At 43.4% G+C, this 22,515-nt stretch overlaps 1 protein-coding gene across 4 annotated transcripts in view; it reads right to left on the bottom strand.

Moving 5' to 3' along the window:
- Positions 1–22,515, bottom strand: part of LOC119455617 (glycerol kinase-like) — a 62,656-nt gene that overhangs the window by 24,651 nt on the left and 15,490 nt on the right. For 3 of the 4 annotated variants that reach the window (XM_037717033.2, XM_037717035.2, XM_037717036.2), the window contains exons 10-15: positions 21,765–21,807; positions 16,482–16,574; positions 12,088–12,166; positions 10,693–10,865; positions 7,272–7,401; positions 3,231–3,374 (exon numbers count right to left, since the gene is read on the bottom strand). In XM_037717033.2, the coding sequence (XP_037572961.1) occupies positions 3,231–3,374; positions 7,272–7,401; positions 10,693–10,865; positions 12,088–12,166; positions 16,482–16,574; positions 21,765–21,807 (662 nt within the window). The remainder of the gene's footprint in view (positions 1–3,230; positions 3,375–7,271; positions 7,402–10,692; positions 10,866–12,087; positions 12,167–16,481; positions 16,575–21,764; positions 21,808–22,515) is intronic. The other variant, XM_037717034.2, reaches the window with a different exon arrangement.

Consider the following 22,515-nt stretch of genomic DNA (forward strand, 5'->3'; position numbering starts at 1 on the left):
AATCTGCGCCGTGCACAAAGTGCGCGCCCGCTCAGGCCTCATCTTCAAAGCGATCTGCGGTGTGGGCAAAGTGCAACTAGTGCCGGTAGAGTAGTGTGCGCTGTGCTTTCGACGTTTAGTTCGCGTTGAAGCGAGAGAGGGCACGAAGCTCAATTCGCTCGCTGCTGTTGTCGCGCGTTCTCATTCCAGCGTGTTGACACCGAGTTTCCACGGTCATTGAGCGAGATGTGTTCATGTTTACCTGAGCGCGTGACCCCGTGCTTGGTAATTTAGTTAGTAAGCGAATGTTTACAAGTTCATACGGCCGATAAAACTACATTTCTTTGTTCGTAAAGCTGTCTACTAATCTGCTATAGCAATCGATGCTTTGCCTTTCGGTCGAAACTGTGAAATTTTTTCCTTCCGCTTTCTGCCTCGGCGATCATTTACGCTTCTTCGTGGGCGTAGCCATTTTGACTGGACACACACACCACAGAAAACGGCAGTGATTGTGGTGATCGCGTGCAGGCGCGTGATGACACGCGTGGCTATGGATTGCAGTGGCGTAAATCGGTACTTAGAACTTGATTTCGTTTGCGAAAACCTCGTTCGAGCGGACATACGATCGTCACAGCTTTGGAAGGGCCTTCTAATTTGACTACTCGGCAGTTCCAATTTCAATTCAGTCCCAGTTTCAATCTTGAAAAGTTCGTTGAAGAGGAAATACCGAATAAAACACCTTCGTTATGGAGAGACTTTTTTGTATTAGTTTCTATGGACAGCTGACGGGGAATCGGAAAATCTTCGTTGTGGCGGGAATTTCGTTGTAGCGGCATTCGTTGTAGGGGTATTCGACTGTACAGCTGCGCTCAAATTTCACATAAGGGAGTATCGTAATCATTGGTGCAATATTTTTTTTAAATGCTGCCAGACCATCTACTTTCTTTTTTTTGCAGTGAGGCCACACTGGAGGGAAGCACAGTAAGGAGAGGGTGACGGTCATAGTGAGAGCAAATGTGGCTGGCACTGAGAAGCTAAAGCTGTCTCTTCTAGTAATTGGGAGGGCGAAAAATCTGCGTTGATTTAAAGGCGTGAAGAATGTGCCTGTGTGGTACTATAGCAACACAAAGACGTGGATTACACAAAGCTTGTTATGTTTAAAGATTAGCTTTGCCTTCTGGACTTGATGTTCTTGAAAGAGGGAACAGGACCAAAAGGTGGATTGGCCTGATGGGGCACTGGTTACTCTACAATACACTAAAGCACCACTGCAAGCCAGCCTAGCTGGAATTCATTCATCACTAAATTTTGCGCTAAACAAACGGGGACAAAAAAAGATACACAAGGATGAGTACTTTCTAACACTGGTTTTATTTTGTCGGAGACATCAGACCTAAATAGCACACAGATCTGCGCAAATCATCTCAGAATTCCATCTAGAGCGCACACAGCAACTACGTAAATTGTCTGGAAATTATACACAAGAGGAAAGTAGCGACATCTCTTTATCTAACATAGCAATGGATGGGTGACTCGCACAATCGTCTTTAATTCAGAACCTAAAGGAGCACTGCCGGATCCGTCAGCTTGGCCATCTACTGATTTGTTTTGACAAAGAAAAGGCGTGTTCTGTGAACCTCTTTTCTGCATTCAGCAGGCTAGTGGATGCCTGGAAGGCCGTTCAGCTTTCGACAATATCAAATTGTTTCCGACATGCCCGGTTTTGCAACACCAAAGAGCCCGGGGATGCAGATGGCACCGCTGAAGACATCCCCATCGAATTTGACAACTGTGAGCAGCTGATCACTGACCTGAGCACCAGTGGGTTTGACCTTACCACTGTCGTCACATACCGCGAGTTTGCCACAGTGGATATTAACATATAAGTGTGTGCCGAGATGACAGGTGACGAGATTGTGTGATAAGTGACCCCACAGCTAAAAAGTGACTTGGACTCCGACGACGAAAATGGCACATTCGACTGCCCGCAACCGATAATGCAAGACGTCATCAACGCTTTCATATTGCTGTCCAATGATACTTGCACAGATGCAAGAGGACGTCATCGGAAGCAGACAGAGTCCGAGACAAGGGTCCATCTGCAATTTCTTTAATCCAGTTTAGCTGGAATAAAGTCTGTTTTTGGGATTCACAGATTTTTCGGACTGTCCTTTTATTCAGACTATTTTTCGGTTTCCTCCAGGTCTGCAAAATTGGCCGGGTAATGTATATTCTTCACTTATCAATAAACTTCAATTGACATCAGCATTCTGTCTCGTGTCTTACTTGCACTTGCCCTGCGCTTTGCGCAAGTAATATTATCATGACCGAATCACCCCATATAGAAAAGCATCAAATATGAGCCTAGGTACCTGCCATATGCGAAACCCAGAGGTACTTCTTCTTTCTGGGGTTTTATGTGCCAAAACCAGTTCTGATTATGAGGCACGCCGTAGTGGAGGGCTCCGGATTAATTTTGACCACCTGGGGTTCTTTAACGTGCACTACAACGCAAGCACATGGGCGTTTTTGCATTTCGCCTCCATCGAAATGCAGCCGCGGCGGCCGGGATTCGATCCCGCGATCTCGTTCGTGCTCAGCAGCGCAACGCCTTAGCTGACTGAGCCACCCCGGCGGGTGAAACCCAGAGGTAACTGCGAGATAAAGAAAGGCTTTCAAGTAGCCCAGAGGCACAGCAACGGCACTGCAGTTTTGGGCAAGCGTGTTCTACCAAAACCCTCAGGCCTAAAAAAAAACATTTTTCAGCTGCAGGCTGTTTAGACTGACGCTAGGCAAGCTAAAGGGGACAGCTTTCTTCATAATCAAACACCCGTATTATTCAAATAAACACGCTAAACTTAAAACAATTTTGGTGAAAATTCCGCACCAGCAAAAGTACATGCAGTACTAGAAAAAGTGGATGTTTTGATTACAGTATTTTATCACAGACATTTTTATAGAAAAGCAATAAATAATGTTAACTCAAGAGATGTTACCACATAAAGAAGTACAGTGGTATCTCGTTGATACAATCTTCACGACAACTGGAAAATATCATCCGAAAATTGTATTACCCAAAATACATTGCTCCTGCAAGACACTGGCCAGGAAATGAACAAAAAATGTATTATCCCGAAAAACTTATTATGCAGAATTGTATTAATGAGATTCCATGGCACTGGAATGTTACAACTGGGACACACAAACAAAACCACACTACAGTCAAGAACATAAAGGAGAGCAAGCATTACCTGCAGGAAGTATTGACGGTTCGAAAACATCAGTCGTAACCTTTGGGAAGCTGCGGCTGTCCAGGCTCCACACATTGATGCCATCGGCTGCCCCAGCAGCAATGGCTGCACCCAGTGCAGTTGTTTCTGCCATTTGGGGTCGCACTGGGGAGAGCAAAAACAAACGCACAACATGCTAGAATCCTTCAAAACTTGTTACTGTGACTGCCTGTGAACACGAGCAAAGCAATTATGTAATGCTGAGCAAATGCACTAGCATAATTAATTAAAGAAACCGGAAAGCTCCCATGCAGAAATTCTCCATGCTGTGGCTCACGACACTTGTCATGACTTGCAGCATAAAAAATATTACGGTCTATGAAATGGTTGAGCCAATGTAAATGCATTAGCATGAACCCTTTGCAAGTCTCGTTTGAAGGCATTCATTGGTGCCCTGCTTCTGCGGCCTTTTCCGCTCGATGTTTAGCCCCCTCCTCTTGCCATTTGTGTCGCTTTACCTCAGCTTCTACTCGTTGTAATTCAGAATCTGCATTATGCTTAGCCTGTTTTAGCTTGGCTTCTGCCTGACGCATAGCAGGGTCCACCTGGTGCTTAGCCCGCTTCGCTTCAGCCTCCCCTGCTCACCGACATTGGCATCCCTTCTCCGACTCTGCAACATGCTTTCAACGCTTTGCTTCAGCTGCTGCAGCCAAATGAACAGTATGAGCTTTCTCTGATTCGGCCTGTCGCCGCCGTCACATTGCCTCGGCCTTCTTTTGGCGACATCTCTCAGCATGACTTTCTATACTGCTCGTTGACAGCACTGCATCCATTTTAAACTGTACTCAAAGACACATGTCATCACAAGACATGTCTGAACCTGTAAAACGCCACAGGCAATCTGCCAAGTCTACAGCAGCACACTGCAGTGAGATTCTCTCCTCTCCTCTGGCGGTCTGCCAGCTGCGAATGCCAAAGCGCAACGTCACGTGCCACCTGCACTCATATTGGCTCCTGAGGTGTGATATCACACTACACTCTCCTTCCTTCACACACCCTCACTTCCTCTCCCTTGTTTCTCTCTACTCTCCACTTGCAATGTCACACACTTCCCTCTTCCTCTCCCACACCCAGGGAATAACAGACGGACACCCCCGGAATTTCGTTCACATGAGTACTGTAATGCCAACACATTAAAGCTGCGTGAACTGTCATGCCACGCCTGACGTCGGAGACTGGATGGGCGACATTGGTGGCAGACCAGATGTTTTAAGACAACATATGGCCTGCAGACTATGCATTTATGACTCCTGCCATAGGGGGTCATGTCAGATTGAGCTGGAGGTTGGGAAGCAGCCACAGTAGTTGTAGATATAACTGAAGACCAGGCTCCCTTATGTTGTTAAGTATTCTCCATGTAGAGGAACTATACACAGTTAAACTATGATATAATGAGGTCTGTAAATGCAGCGATTTGCTTCGTTATATCAAAATTTTGTTATACTGAAATTTGATCTTTTATGCAATTAAGTACAGCTGCCGATTAATTTTTATTACAAGAAAGGCATTAGACATTTGGAAGCAAACCTTGAATGAGAAAAAAAAAATAATTTTGTTGTTGAATTTGAGAGTCTGCAAAGAAAGATACAGTTTCATGCCATATGGACGATATCTTCACATCAGCGGTACAAAGTGAAGCCACGCCTTTGCGTCCATTTCACCCCCGTGGCTGAGTGTTTCCTGCAGTGGGACAACGCTATCATGAAAAGCACCAGCAGCTGGGAGAGAAAGCTTCGTCTGCCTCTCGCTTCAACATGTCTTGTAAACTTGACATTACGCAACCTTCAGCACTAAATCCTCAGGAAGCAGCACATAATGCCATGCTGTCAGAGCTCCCCAGCCTTAGCACAGGCGGCAAATTACCTCTGCATATGCGCTCAGCCACGCTGCATATTCACTGCATATGCATATGTGCTCAGCCACACCAATAGCCTTGTCATAGCCGCGCTAAAGAAGGGGACGCATACCAACCTGCCCCCCACTAGCCTGTGCACACATGCATGCTTGATCGCCATTACCGTGAGCTCGCTCCCCTCCCCGCTTACCCCTTGCTCGCATGCGAAGACGGTGCTCATCAAGCCACCATGCTTTTCGACTCACCCTTACACACTTTCACTCGTACCTAAAGAATATAGCCTGCGGGGTGTGATGGGATGATATCGCACTTTGACTTTATAAGAACATGACGCTGCTCCGATTCAGCGGTTGCTCTCGGTCGCACGGCGCACAATTTGAGAGGCGCGTTTGTAAGCAGCCACATGTAACTGAACCATTTGACTAACTGCATCCATGGAAGTTTTCATTTAATGTCTCTGTATTCCTTTGCAGCGGCAGGGAAATTTCATTACATTGAAATCATGTACAAACACACTTCGTTATATTGAAGTTCAAAATATATGGTGTTCTATGGATAAGAAGTTATAATGAGAAGTTATAAAAAAAAGTTATACCCTTCGTTATATCAAGAATTTCGTTACACAGAGGTTTACCTGTATAACACTACATACTTGGCTCAGGTATTAGGAACTACAGTATCTGAATAATGGGAAGGCTTATTTGTCATAATAAAAGAGTTTTAAATGACTCTTTAAATACAATCAAACCAACTTATAACGACCTCACATATAACGATCAAGCTGTTATAATGATCATACTTATGATTTTTCTACCCTACACAGTGAAACTGCATCCATTTTGATATAATATATATATATAAACATTTCTTAAAGTGCCATGCCATTACAATGAACGCTTGAAACATGGTTGCAGCAAAAACAGGATGCACCCAAAGTGAAGATAATATCAAAACAGGCCTTCTGAAGCACAAGAGGGGTGTGTGTGCGATGCATGCCGCAGTGAGCGCACTGATCGAGTCCAATCGCGACGAATATACAACCTCCTAGACCTTAGCCTCACATGGCTGACGCACAGCTATAAAGGCCATAACAGTGAGACTTTGGTAAAATGGCGGCATGTATACAGCAGTAGTTTGCACTTCCAGCCAAATAAAATGCGTGGTTCTCGTACCCAGACACCATTTAAATCTCACTGAATGTATAAAAATCACAAGCTCTGGACAAAAAATTGTGGCTATGTTAACAGTTTCAAAACAACAGGTGATCGAAATCGGGCGATGTTTTTGAAAGGGCTACATTGACGAATTTCTTTCTTTAGATTGATGTTACGCATAAATTAGGCAGAGATTTCTAAACAAAAATTGGCAGGTACAGTAAGAACCAAAATACAGGTCAAGTTTCCAAAACATTTAGTGGAAAAGTTCCCCCTTATTCTACAGCAGTCTTTGGCATAATTTCAATTGTTGTATGGCCAGTATTGAACAAGAAAAAAAAGCGTCAACATTTTTTTTGCTGTTGTCAGAGCGAACACGCAAACTTCACAAACTCGGTACAAATGTGCTTTGCTACAGTCTCAGCCGCAAAAATCAGCAAATGTCGGCTTGACTTCAGGGTTGCATTCGAGAACAATGTGGGAGAAAACGCAGAAGCAAATGGGAGCAAGGCGGCACTCGACTGTTTTTAAGAGTTTCTACTAACAGAAAATAAAACGGTGCAACTGTCGACTTTATCTGCAAACTTCGTTCTGCAGCCGCCCCACAGTTCATACTGAACTTGAAGACATCATGACTGAATTTTTTCACAGGGATCGTGCACGAGTTCTCCCAGTAACGGCAGATTGGATTCATAACAAAGGCAGTTTAATTTGCTCCTAAGTACGCAGCAGGCATCGCTTCATGAAGCGAAAGGCTCGACTTATCGCTGGACAGGTTGTTAGTGCTTTGTAATGAGACTACAGCACAAGAACCACCGTGTCGCTAATTCTTGCTCATTTTAATGCACAAGTTTGCACATAAACTACTACTACAACAAACACTTTTCGTAGAACTATCCAGTTCGTTATGAACGGGCCTTACTGTATATTGCAGTACTATAGCTATTGACTTTTTCAAAATGCAGGCACTGCTGGAACGTCTTTTCAACCTACCAACAGGAATGCCAAGCAGGTCAGCTTGCAGCTGCATAAGCAAGTCGTTGACTGCCATGCCACCATCGACCAAAAGTTGTTTCAGTCGGGTCCCTGAGTCGCGATCCATTGAATCCAAAATATCCCGCACCTGCAAACAGAAAGGTACAAGGAGTCGCATAAGCCGCAGTGAACGTATTCTCTGTGAAGTGCCACATCAGACAAGCGCAGAAGTTTACTGTCGCATGAAACTGTAATCTTTAGCAGAAATGCATTGCTATTCTGAGGTCAGACTGCACAAATCGTAGACAGCCCACTTACAGGAAACCTCTAAATGCCCCCTGAAACAGCGGTAGTTGACAATACTTACAATGACATGGCAAGTGCACCAACGACGACAATGACAACAGCCTTGACATCTCACCTGCCATCACACAAACGAAACCTTTTTCTAGCTTTTCCTTATGCTGAAAATTAAGCCAGGCTACTTTTAGGAAGGTCTGAAAGCTACTGTATGTGATTATTTGGATGAGCTACATGTGCAGATTTCCTTACTTTAAAAAAAGATATTTTCCTTATCTGAAGGCTGCAATTGGGGGCACAGTTTGCATTCCGAGGTGTAAATGCATGAAAATATGGAGATTTGCACTCCCTAAAACCCATTTTGTGAAAATACAGTGTGTTTTCTATTCGACACCACAGCTGTCGCCAATCAATTCAAATGTCACAAGTACCAAGTACAGAGGCATGCAGTTTTAGTCAAACAACTTTAAGATTATGCAGTTGCTGCTGCTTTGTTACTCTTCACAGGAAGGTCCAACTTTTATTTTTTGCCCACATTGTTCAATGAAACACTTGGTGTCTTTGCTTGGTTGGTTCATCCAGAGGTAATGAATAGCCACTGTTGTATGCAGACCTTACAATCAGAAGCAATGGCTGCTGCAATGGTGTGGATTAATTAATTACGCTGCTTGTCTGAAACTAACATTGAAGATAAACCGAGAAAATGATGCCATCTGTTTTACTGAATGAAACAGACTAAAAAAAAAAAAGTCGCAGGCCTGCACAGCACACGCAGCACAGTCACAGCGTAAGCTGGAGAAGCGGCTCCATAGAAGCTTAAATTTCTGCACCAAGCGCTACAAGGTCTTTGCGGCAAAGTTTCTTTGTGTCGTTTTCACGAGAACAATTTGAACTGTCCGCCCAGCGTCGACGACGAGCTGTGGCTTGCAACGCAACATGTCTCGATGTTGCTTCGTTGCAGCCTTGCGCATAGCTCAACGATTACCTTCTTCAGCAGAGGTTCGTACCTTTCGAGGAGACGCCATAACGTGTACCAAAGAATAAACACAGGCATCCAGACTACATGGCGCACATGTCACATCCTTTGACCCATGGCACGATGCGGTGCTGTTGATGATGACGACGATGATGGTTTATTGGCATCCCCTTCGAAAGAGGGTGATGACAAATAGTCACCTAGCCCACTTGAGTTAACCAGGTCTAGCTACATGCAGCATGCAACTGCTATATGCAACTGCTACATATCGGAACACAAGGTGGAATAGAGCGCAACTGCAATGCAATGTTCACACGTATGGACACCACGCGGCGTGCATGTCACGTCTCGTGACAAATGGCACGAAACGATGCTAATGATGATGATGATGTTTTAATGGAATTCCCTTTGAAACAGGACGGTGAGCGTTGCTTGATTTATTCACGTATGCTACACATGTTTTTCATTCTTGCATTTTTGTATACATATCCTTCACCTTCTTTTTCTTCCTCAAACCTTCTCTATCTACCTTGTACAGCTATGTATGCAAATGCCGCATGGCGTGCCACCTGGTGTATTAATATGCAACTGCAATATGAAGTGTGCACACAATGACGCTACGTGGCGCGCATCTCACACGTCGTGACAAGTGGCACGCTACGATAATGGTGATAATGATGATTTACTGACATCGCCTTTGAAACAAAGCGGTGACAAACAGCCACCTAGCCAGCTAATGATTACTATTATTATTATTATTTATTGGCATACCCTTTGAAACGCGGTGGGGACATAGTCACCTAGACAGCTTGATTTAATCGAGTACACAATATGTAATTTTTCTAGCATTTTTGTGTACATCTCCTTAAACTTCTTTTTTTTTCCCTCAGACCTTCTACCTTGAACCGCTACCTGTGCATCTGCTACATGGCATGCGACCTGGTGTAATAATATGATAATGCAATGCAAAGTGTGCGCGTATCGATGCTACGCTGCACACATGACACATCCTGTGTTCCTCGCGAGCTAGGGCACGTTTATTGAGCATTTTCCCACAGCAAGCTAGCAAGTGTTGGCGTGGCTCAGTGGTAGAGTAGCTGATTGCTGCGCAGTGGGCTTGGGTTCGATCCCGGCAGGGACAGTTTTTTTTTCTCATTCCCAGCAACAGCTGCTACGGACACCGGACACCACCGGCGGCGGCGGCAGACACCATCGCCAATCGAAACGGCTATTGGAATGAGGCCATAGCAGCTTACGCTGTAAAAATATGACGCTGCCCAAACTAAGCAGAAGCAAAGCAGTGGTAAGTTCCAAATCTTGTTCTAAAGTTACTATCTCATGAAGCCAGCAGACAACGAAGCCAAGGAAAGCATAGGAGAAATCAATTTTTAATAGAAATGTTCTACATTTCTATTGCATGCATAAAAATAATAATAAGGAAAAGAGAAATGAGTGTGTACGAAGAGGCAACATGCTGCCAGTGGGAGCTCAACCCACAACTTCCACATTATGCATGCAATGTTCTACCACTGCGCCTAGTGGCTGTCCTCCAGGCCACTGCTCTTTATGTATTTGTGTATCTGTACTAGATCTAGCCCTGGGATGCCAGCGCCACTAACAGCCATGGCAGCGGATGTGAAGCACACCTTCAACAGCTGGTGTCACACAGAATACCAACTTATAAGCAGGCAACTAGCTCCTGGCAAGGAGCAGACAACTTTCTAATGACTTCCTGAGGTTGTAAAAAAAAATTTAAAAAAAATTGAGTCCCTCGGTTCCGCTTATTCTTTTCACTTAACGTTGTTAGGACAGAAATGCAGGTAGCTGTACTTGCAGGAATTAATGGCAGTTAACATCAATATTGACAAAAGTCAGTAGCGGTGAATTTGAATGGATGAGTATGAACATGAGCAACTATTGGCAAGTGTTTATGTATGTGAGTAAGTGCTGGCGAGTACGAGTGGACGCAAGTATGAGCATTAGTGGATGCCAGTAAGTGTGAATGAAAGTGAGTATGAATGCAAGTGAGTGTTGGCAAGCAAGTGTGGGTAGGAGCGTAAGTGCGATGGCTGTGAGTAGACATAGGTGTAAGTGAGCAATAGCCCTAAAAAATATGAGTATTCACTTCTCGTGTGCCCCCTATGCTCTCGCCAAACAGCTCACCTGAAAGCAGACAGCTTCCAGGGTAGCCCTGGCAATGTGTGCTCGAGTTGTGAACTGTGTGAGGCCGCATATGATTCCCCGGGCATCGGGCTCCCAGTAGGGCGCATACAGGCCCGAGAAAGCTGGGACAAAGTACACGCCGTGTGTGCTGCCTACTGTACGGGCCACTTTCTCTGCAATGAAAAAGATACACAGGGTGCAATGCAAAACACTGAAAATAAAAACAACTGTGCAAGAACTATGAAGTCCTTCAGAAATAACACTTTAAATATAATGACAGTTGTAGAGGGGAGTTCCAAAAATTTAGTGGAGCAATTGAAAGAAACATTACGGTACCGCTACACAATCTTAGACAAAATTCTACGGAAATGTCTTTGAGACAATTTTCAACACTTAAGATTGAGTCCTTCAGACCCCTAGGTACGAGTCACTATTTGATTAGCACTGATCGTTCAACTGTGTCCCTTTATGCACAACATAAGGCAAGTTCTTCAAAAGTTAAAACCTTCCTCAGCGGTGCAAATCCCTGAGAAAGAATGAGGTGCAGTATGCCATTATATGCACTCCCACATCACATTCATATAACTTTGCAAGTACATCCTGCCGCGCATGCGGTTCTACACTGTAGCAGTTACTATAACGGCAGTCTCTCCAGAGCATACAGCAACTGTGGAAAACATGGACTCTGGCGAACACTGTAGACAATCAACGATGGAACTCCATATACAACTGTCACTGTTCTGCTGCACCTTGTTTATCAAAGGTTAAAGGCAAGAAAAACTTAATTTCAAGATGAAGTTTCTGAAAATTTCATAGCACCCCGTCAACTCAAAAACAGTCCTTTCAGCCCTATTATTGATGAAGTTCAGCATGCATAAACCAGAGAGAGCATTACCTTCCTGCCATGCAGCTGTCAAGTGCATTGACAGCAAGAATGTCACAATTTACACTGAGCAACACTCTTCATGCAAAAATGCATGTCTTACTGACAGAAACTGATCTAAAATGGCATCTCCTTTTGCTTGCTTGAAAAACTTGTGGTCACTCACCAAGCCAACAGTTAAATGTTTTTTGGGACAAAGTGTTGGCACCTTATTTAAAAGTTAATTAGGTGTTTTTTTATTATTACTTGGCAAGTTGAGGCTCCTTCAGGTCCCTTCAGGTTTGTTAAATAGTAAGTCCAGTGCATCAGATAGCTCAGTTTTATTCACATCACAATGTGGACAGACAAGAACAAAAATTGACCACCTGTCTTGCAGCTGTGTCAAGCAGTACTAATCAGCTGTAAATGGTCCCTGCAGCATTTATTTCTCCACTGCATTTAACCAAGTGTTGTACCAAATCTCGTATCATTTTATACGGACAAATGAGCATAGTAACAAATATAAATCTCACCAATTTCACTGCTGCTGCTGATGAGGCCCAGGTTGTCCCTCAGCCACCGAACAGCAGCACCCGCAATAGCCACAGATCCCTAAGAATTTTTTTCTTAAACATTACAACATTGCTTTCCAGAGGAAAGCCATGAAGCTGTTTTCACTGAGCACACATTCTTTAAAGCACAAGTTAGTCTCCAAAACGACAATGGTGAGGTGACTATTTCTTTTCAAATCAGCAAAATAACCACTCCTGCTGAACTTCAGCTCCACTGTTGAAACAAAACTGTTGCCCTCAAGAATGAATCACATAGGAAACCACAGATGCGAAGGACTTCCTGCACAACAAAAACGGTTTTGTTTTGTTCTGATATGTCTTTAGGGCCACAGCAACAAAACTCAAAAATACATGCCATCACAGATTCAGGCCAGGTCAACACAACTGCATGGCAACGAACGCTTGTGTTTACTAATACCTTGCACTACAAAAATCTGCTGCTTAGATGTTATATATGGAAGAAGGAAAGATAAACTAAGATTTATTTAAATTTCTTATTGCAGAAAGACACTCAAAATCTATCATCATAGCTGACAGTCAGAGGTTTAAAATTTCTACCCAGCATCAAGACCTTTACTATCGTTTTCTAAATGTCGTGCAGGAACTCCCAATATTTTAGGAGCAGAAGCAGTGCTCTAAGAATTAGGCCTACTGCTAGCCAGCCTGCATGCTACATCATGCTGAAAAACAAGTGTCACTTCACGATTGTCTTATGGATGACAAGTGCACTGATGTGGAAATTATGAACAAGCAAAACTTGTACAAAAGCAAAAGTAGTAAATAAAGACAAAGCTTTTTGTTTATTTTGTCGTCAGCAAGCACTCGTGCAGGAACTGCTGAGAGGCATGTGGGAGAACACCTGTTAAAAAAAACACCGACTACCAATTTCCAGGTATTGCTAATTGCTAACAAGGCAAGCTTCTTAGGAGGCTTTTAGCACACCCTGTCAAGCTGCAAGTTTCACGGTAATGAGATCAACCTGTACCAGCCAACAAGCATGCTCCAAGAGCACGAATAAAATGTAGTTCAGCTGTAACAACTTTACTGCATCAAGGTTCAGACATTCCAAAACAAGGTGCAGTTCTTCCAGCTTTTCACTCTGTGGAACATCAGGTTTCTTCAATTTCCTTAAGTTTCATTGGACACAAAATGTGAAAATGTTTCAAGATTGTGTCATACACTGAAATATGGCTCAGGTGCTCCTACATAGTGTTGAAATGGCACCCTAAGCGCAATGGAAGCCAGTGACGAATAGCATCGAAAGGAGGGGATGACAAAGATTCGCAGCAAAAGCGTTCAACTTCATAGACACTTATAACTGCACTGCAGTGTCATGAAGTTTACATAGCCTTTGAGATTGCAGCGTTTTGCCATTCCTACAGTGTGGCATGCCACACCTTCAGAAGCCATGGTTCTGGCATACCATGGTGCCAGCAGTTGCTTTCAAACAAGTGAAATGCAGTGCGTATGAGCTGAGCTGTGAAGCAAAGGCCAAGTTCACCCTGTTACACCAAATTCTGAGGACCACAGTGAGAGAGAAAGGAGGATAAATTAAAGGCAGGGAGGTTAAGGAGTGAACCTGGTTGGCTACCCTGCAATGGGGGAAGGAAAAAGGGGACGAAGAGATTAAGAAAAGGAAAGAAAATCCATTGTTGCCAATGTAGTGAAAATTCAGAGCCTCGAAGATGTGGCTAGTCAAAGGCTAACTTCAATACAGCCACTGGTTTCAGCTTTGTAATAAAACGTATACAATTACTGGTGTTGGGAACTATTGGCAAGGACATGCCCGGTGTACTTCGGACACTGCCTGTTATTGCATTATCTGACACTCACTCAATTGTCCATGGAGGTAATGCATGAGTGCCCACAGAGCATTATATGTTATGAAAATCACGGAATAATAGTGTTATCTGATCACCTGGAAGTTATGCCTGCTCAGAAGCCCTGCTCAATTCCTAAATGCATATTTCAGCTGTAAGGAATCTAAGCTTTTTCACGAACTCTGTATTCGAATAACCTCCGGGAGCAGCTGTAGACACAGCTGCAAAACCTCCAAAGCATAGGCAGGGTTCATACAGGCTTCAAAGGCAATAATTCAAGGGTTTTTAGGGACTTTCGAGGCTCTGAAAAGTTATTTTTAAAGACAAATCCCTATGTTCTATCTGGCACCATTTAAATAAAACAACTTTTTAGACACACTGCAAAAAATTTATTGAGCACTCAGGAAAAGGCGCACATACTAGACGGTTCGTAACAGAGTTAACGAAAACTGAAGCGGTGCCGTAATTCCTTTGTTGATGTTTAAAGTTACTGCTTCTTGCTTTTCGCTTTTGCCTAAGGCTGCTTGACTTCACAATGTAGTTGACCGTCACCGATTTCTTCTGCTTTTTCAGTCAGGTTATCTACTGAAGCTGTCAGATTAGCCACAGTTACTTCAAGCTTCGCTTTCTTTCTTCTTAAGCTATAAGTCCTGTCCTCAACAAGGCGCCTTTTTGAGTGTTTGCTTCTAAGAGTTGCTCCTTCTTCAGGACTTTTAAATATGCATGATGTGATGCTTTGCAGCTGAGACGGAGGTCCTCCGCTCCTTTGTTATTGTAATGTTCAAGATGCCACCTGCCTTATCAATGGCGATGCACACAATCCGTTGCAAGACATATGACAGGATTTTCAGGTTCTTCACAAAGACTTGTCGGTTGACACTAAATCCCCTTTCCACAGTTGCCTGGCCATGGCTAAGAACAAGCAGAAGTTTCATTACTTTCCAAACCTCGGCATAATTTTCACTGAACTTCAAGAGTTAAGAAAAATTAGTTTGATCTGTCTGAGTTCTTTTCACACAATCACAGCTCGTGCTTTTCCATCGGTAGCACTTTGGCGTACTCAGCAAGTACAGAGTTCCACTGGTGATTGCTCAGCCTCTTGCAGTGATGAGGGCATCCAAAACATTCTTGATAGGCACTGGTCTGGCTTGGCGCTAATCTGCTAAGGATCCAGTGAGGAGAGGCCTGTTACCAAGGGGAACCTTAAAGGACCGTTCTCAGGAACCTTCTTTGCCGCACCAACAAGGAACTGCTTGCACTCCATTCAGATGCAAATGCATCTTTGAGCCGTGCAAAGCGCGGTTACAGGAGTATCAAAATCAAGCCATGCACACACGTCCAGACCAAACTGTTCAAATCCAGGACATGCTGGCCGCAACATTTTTTTCTTGCTATCCCTCCGTTCCATTTACTTCTGATGTTGAATGTATATAATCAAATAGACCCTCAATATAACGAGCACAGATATAATGAATTATTCAACATAATGAAGTCATTTTTAGATTCAGCTCGCCATGCTTAATTTCCATGGGTATACTAGATGCTATAACAAAACCAAAAATGCAAGATGCAAAACAATGTCGGTTGCAGTAGTGCAGAAAATACTGCACCGTATTTGAAGTCCGCAACGTGATGCCACCAAGTAACAGGAAATTACGCATAAAGGCGGATGCCTGAAAAGCTTTATTCATTGTTACTGTGAACTGCTGTTGCAAAATAATGTGAAAGGGTGAGTGCCGATACCTTCGTCACCGTATCAAGATGGGTGTCTTCCTCAGTCACACCAACCAAGGTTTTATTTATTTATTTATTTTACCCTCAAGCGCACAGGGCTTTACAGACAGCAATTTAGAAATGCCGGTGACACAATCGAACACGGCAAAGCCTTTCACAGCGCAGTGATGCATCGCACTACTTGGAAGACCGCTCACTTAACGCGACTGCACAACAGCGCTGATCGTCTTGCTCTAAGTTACTATTAAGGGGGTACACGGGTCTTAGAGACAAAAATATCGCGAAAAAAATCAATTTTTCAGTTTTGTTATTTTCGCAATTTAGACATCATCACGCACATGTTGGCAAAAAATTAACGCAAAACAATGTGTCTTTTGGCAAAAGAATGCTGTATTTATCACGCGAGATGCGCATTTTCGTGATGCACCAAAAATGCCCCATCTTGCGCCGCTCACAGTTTTGAAACCGATAAACGAAGCACCGCCATTTGGGTCTTGTTTGAAAGCGTCTCCTTTCCACTCGTTTTTTATTTAGCAGAGACCTGACCTAAATTTTTTTTTTCTGTGATATCAACATGTATATGATTTTATAACAAAGGTATTCTTGTGCCAAATGAAACTTCATTAAAACAAGGTTTAACTGTATTACTACCAGCTTTTTCAGGATAATCTGGTCACAAGCACGGGGACTTCAACACATACTTTGCATGTACAATGCATCACAACAGACTTAAGAACAAACACAAGAACAAACACGAGAACAGACACCAGCACAAACACAAGAACAAAGGCGAGGCCTCACCTCCACAGCATACTGGACAGGACGATTGGGTCCCAGCTTGTAGGCAACAGTCGTGAGCAGACCGTGAGCGGACTGCACAATCTGCAAGCCAGTCTACAATGTTGTTAGGTACATGTGTCACAACTCACCGTGTGCATATTGCCTGTGCTTGGAAGCAGGAGCGTAGCAGGGAGAGAGAGAAAAAGAGAGTAGTAACATGAAAGTACATGCAGCAACAATGAGTGCGAAAAAAAGCAGCCATACCGTGCTCAAGCGGGAAAGAGCTTTACCACAATGATACCAGAAAGTACAGCGAAATGAGAAGTACGAGAAGAGCAGCTGTAGGTGCTTTGTACAACAGTGCACATTTTTGTTTTTCAAGTGTATCACAGCTAACACAGCAACTGTCTCCATAAGAAACTTGCTATTAGAAAAAATGTCAGGAGCTAGCTTTAACAAAAATGATGTCATGCAAGTCGAGCAACATTGAACATTGCACTAACGTTGCAACTGAAGAGAGTTATAGACATGAACATGCTACAGGTAAATAGTTAAAGGTGCTTTATGTTCTTCAATATCTACACGAAAGAAAAAATGCTGTTACTATAAGGCAGCACTATCACTCCATGCTAATGCTGCTGTGCATGCATCAAATGTTGCAAAAGAATGTTATTTTAGGGTTTTACAAGCCAAAACCACGATACGATTACGAGGCAGGCCACAGTGGGAGACTCCCAATTAATTTTGACCACCAAGGGTTTTTTTAATGTGCACGTAAATCTAAGTACACAAGCGTTCTTGCATTTCACCACCGTCAAAAGGCAGCCGTCGCTGCCAGGATCAACCCGCGACTTCGAGCTCAGCAGCGCAACACCATAGTCACTAAACTACCGCGGCGAGTGTGCATCAAATGTGCTTGGAAGTAATACATGGAAATGTAATTATATTGCAAATGAGTTCTGCAAAAGCTCTCAAGGTATAATATACATGAACTGTTATATACTATTTCGTCAAGCCTGACCTTTCTGCTATGTTAACTGTTATAATGGGGCACACTATATACACTTCGATATGCTGATATACACTGATACGGTCCCGTTACGTACGACTGCCCGGCACCAACGTTCGCAACCGAGAACACAAAAAAATGACTCAACAAAATTTTGTTACTTTTTACTGGTTCATACATTCCTGGAAAACATTATCTTTCAGCACCAATGTTCACGAGATTGCCAACCTGCAATACGTTTTCCAGTCACTAGATCCAATGTAAACAAGAAAAGGCGCGAGGCACACCCGATCGAAATAGTCGCCGCCCACTGCAACTGCTTCCCCACAATACCCGCCCGCCCATCTCACGTGAAAACTTCAGTGTGCACCAAGGTTCTTATTCCGGTACCAGCACATCTCCTCCCGGGTCTGTCATTGCACACCGCATTCACAGCTCTCGTCACCAACCGTATTGCGATAAGCATCTTCACTTATCTGTTCCATAGAGTGTGGGCCATAGTGCCATTGGAAGCATACTGCACACTTTTAATAGGCGATAACCCAAACACGCCGCTGTTCCCTGTTGCAGGCAGCATCGTAGGCATTGTATTCCGGTGTTGTGGAGCAGCTCAATTTCATTTCTATTTCCTATCGCAGTCTTAGAAATTGGAAAACAATGCGTGTCTGGGGTCCCTTAGATCCTACCAGCTCGGCGCTCGTCCGCACGTCAAAACTTTCCGCCATAATGGCCGGCTCAAAGAAGCTGCTGACCCAAGGCAAATTCGAGAAGCCCAAATTTAAGCTTGCGGAAGCAGTAAAAAGGACAATGCGTGTCTCTGTGTCGCTCAAGCCCCACCAGCTCAGCTGGCAATGGCATCTCGTGGTGCAACGGCTCACGCAACTCTTCCGATTACGTAGATGTCAACTAGTTGAGTCTGTCAATTTTTTAGCGACTTCCGATCGCACGTTTTTTCGGTTACAGTAAAACCTCATTAATTCTACCCTTGTTAATTTGGAAAATCGAATAATTCGGACTCGTCCTCTGGTCCCGGCAGGCGTATGCATTACTTATTGCAATCAAACTCTCGTTAATTCAGACGTGTTTGCTGCACATAAGTTAATTCAGACAACTCTCAGAGCTCGGCGAGTGCAGCAAATATGGGACACAAAAGAGCAAAAAACGGTGCTAGTGTCTAAACGAAACGAAGTGGCAAATCCGCATCTTCATAGGCATCAGCAGAAATCGTACAGTGACAGCAACACCGGAATGCTTCGTCAATATTTATGCCTTTAAATCTTTTATTGCATTTACTGCCGCGTATAACACTGCGTCAGCCGCGTGCCTTCAAAACTGCGTAGTCGCCAACCATGATAGCGTCGATACAGCGACCGTGATTTAGTCTGCAGCGGTTGCATCAAACAGCAGTTTCGTTTTGACTCGGTGCGGGTGTCAGCCACGTGCCTTCAGAACTGCAAGGTCGTGGTTGCAGCAAACAGTAGTTACGTTCTAACTTGGTGCAAAGGTGTCGAGGATGAAGAGCACCGGCTACACTGTGACTGACGAACGATCTGTCGGCAACCAGCTCACTGGCAAAAAAAACAATCGGGATGTGCGCACGGTAGTGGAAAGCATGTCTCAGGTGAAGCTGCGAAGGAAGTCACGAGGCCTTTGCCGCTCTGAGCTCTAATCAGGCAGTAGATGACGCGAATTGCAGCTTCTGCCCTGCTTTTGTGCACAATAGAAACATTACTAGCCGATTCATTCAGTAAATAAAAGATGTGTTGACGTAGCAAGCATTTGTTCATTATTTTCTTGATACACCTGATAATTCAACATTCTGTTAATTCGGACATTTGTTTCAGTCCCATGAAATCCGAATTAACAAGATTTTACTGTACTATGTTTTTTTCAGACATGAACAAGGTTCTACTGTATATATATATATATATATATATATATATATACGTGTGTGTGTGAGCGCGCGCATGGAGTAAGGAACAGAGGGCATTATCACATTCAGAAGAAAGACAAGATTCACAGCAATATGAAAAACAATGTCAGCTCAGAAACTGTTGTTCCTACTTAGCTGCAAAAGGAAAAGAGCAGAAAGCCACTCCTACAAATCTTGTACAAAGGACACAATGTCAGTGTCTAGAAACATGCAGATTTCTGGCAGATTTATAGTGCTGTGCACCTTGCCTAGGAAAGAAACTCTGTCAAGTAAACACCAGTTCTCATAAATGGCCAGTTTATCTATCAGCAAAACAAAATGTTATCCACAGCCGATACCTGCTGATGTTTTCATACTGAATGGGGTGGGCTGAACTGAAATGCAGGCAGTATGGCCACAATGAGAGTAGTCACTTATTACTGTCTCCCTTGGCACAATATTTTTGCAATGATAATTTTTAATGTTGTGCAAATATTCAAATTTTCTAATAGTAGGTTCGAATATTACACTATTCGATATTTGCTTCGAGAGCAGTTGTAATATTCGTGCTTTTTGATGTGTTGGCAAACGGTCGCGAGTTTGTTTACTGTCTAATAATCAGATCTACTGGCAGCCGTAGCCATTACTGCGGCAACACTAGGCCTAGCTACTTCGACGTTCGCTACCAAGTTTCTTGCTGTTCGGTGCCGTGTTTTTAATTGAAACAGCTCGCCGCTGTTGGCGAACAGAAATGGCCCCAACTCCGCCTTTGTGATCCGCGCCAATGGCTCGAAGCTCGGAAAGCACGACGCGTTGGTAATGCCAGTTCCCGAAAGTCAGCTTCGCCTCAGTACAGTAGTGTTACGCGGTGAAGCATACCAAGAGTGGGAAGGGGCAATTGTCACGGGACACGGTATGTATTCATCCACCGTCTCCTAACTCAGTACGAGCACCAATATGCCTAATAAGTGTACTGGCAGGTCTTTAAATCTACTTCGGACGTGCCCGTGGTGATTTGAGCCCTTGGGAGCAGTAAAAGGCATGCATTTATGTTTTCGGACTGCCCGATTTCTCGGACGTTTTCGCAGCTCCTAGGGAGTCGGAAAAATCAGACGTTGATTATATTAATTGTAGTAATTTCATCAACTCTGTTTAACAACAGGCAAAAGAAACCGAGCAATGAGAACCAGAAATGCAGGTATACGCTGGCATCATCTTTGCCAATCTTGCAACCCTGGTTGCCAGCACTCTTTTCTCACCACCGCCGCCCCCGCCCGATACTAAGTTAGAAAAACCAGTTTCGGACCTTTAAAATTTTCTCACAACCTTCACAATTGCTCAGAAACTTATCTGCGAGAAAACTTGTAAACACCATTTCAATACATTTGAAGCTATAATAATCCGAGAAAGCGATGAGTAAATGACATCAACATTCTTAAATGTATTCCAATAAATAAATCATACTTGAGTTAATTGTGGTCTCATTCTCACGAATTAGTCCACTTAATCATTGCACGTATCCAAAAATTATCTTGCATGCCACTTTGTGGCCAAGATTTTTTAACATAAATCTTGGCCACAAAGTTCGACATTCGATTAGAAAACATTCAGCCAAAATCACTATTCACTTTGAATTCGCTTCAAACTCACAACCTACTATTTGCACAACCCTAATCATTTTAACAAGGCATTGAAATGTGTTTCAAGCAAGTAAAAATGGCAACGAGTTCACAAAGCACACTAAATTTCCTCCAATGTGTGTGTAGTAGTGGTTTCTTGTTACTGAAAGCTTTTGCAAAATGTGCAAGACCCCATAAAAAAAATAAGAACAGGCACATTTAAAATTAATTTTGATAGAAGCTTAAGAAACTCAAGAAGCACAAAAATAAGATATGGAATGAGCACTATCTATATGTTGACATGTTTCCGTGACAGTCCTTCCATCTTGAATTATCGCGTATGTTCACGCTGTCAAATATGCTGATGTCAGGGTGCTGTCAGATCCTTCAATGTGGAAAATCCTAGGGTTCATGCACACTGATGCAACTTAAGCAGTTCCTCAGCAGAGTTTCAGCACGTGTCATACCAGCTCCCTAGGCTAGTGCAAGTGTGCCCTACTCCTCCCTTTCCAAGCACTGCTGGCCACACAAAATTGCAATAGAAACAATAAATGGCAGTAAAATGTTCATGCAGCTATAAGCTGCATTGCTACATTGCAAGTTGTGAAACGGTGAGGAAAAGTGAAAGGAAATCTAGCCACCACAATTAAGCAGCAGAACCACATTATTTAAAAGAACAGTGCACATGCAACAAAAGCTTTCTCGCAGCAAGCAATGCAGCTAATGCCAATATGCATTAGTGAATGAACACGCTGCATGCTTACCTCCAGGCCAGTGTTACATAATAGGAAGCATCCAGTGCCATACCTGTGCCGGAACAAAACAAAAGAAACCGGAGGCATCACTTTACACAACGTATACCTCTGCCACAGCTGCTCAATGAAAAGAAAAGGCTATAGTATAGGCTGCTGAATCACATTAGGCCCTCTGCAAGTTTACTAACAAAGTAAGCTGGCATCTGTAGTGATATGGCTGAGATGTTCTGTATGGTGTGGTTTGCTACAGTTCAGTGCAGCGATTGCATCTTGTTTGGCGATTTAATTTTACCTACGATGTGCAATGCAAGGCAGGTTAGCGTCAAATGTATTGACTTTGAAATATGTATAACTTTTATTGTCTACACGGTTCTTTACATCAGAGATTTTCAAAGAAAAGTAAAAGCAACAACGAAAGAGAAGCTATTTTCAAAAGTATCAGCTAAAGCTAAGAAAACACGTTTGGCGCCAACTTTTGGCAATATGAAAATTTTCCAATATACTTTTTAGCACTACATGCAGATGCAACACTCCAAAAGTAGTTTCATTCATCAGTCTCATCGTCACTCGTCGAAACAGTCGGCGGCGGCTGCACTCCACTACGCCTTTCCACTTGTGACGGCAAGCAAACACGATGGGCACACGACATCCTTTGCTTTCTGTCGATTTCCACTTTCCACTTCTCTTCCAAGAGAACACAAAGGGAAAGACATCTCCATGCCGACAAACTTTTTGACAACATGAATGGTTGATCATGCAA

The sequence above is a fragment of the Dermacentor silvarum genome, chromosome 6 (assembly GCF_013339745.2).
Source record: "Dermacentor silvarum isolate Dsil-2018 chromosome 6, BIME_Dsil_1.4, whole genome shotgun sequence".
In the NCBI taxonomy this organism is placed as follows: domain Eukaryota; kingdom Metazoa; phylum Arthropoda; class Arachnida; order Ixodida; family Ixodidae; genus Dermacentor; species Dermacentor silvarum.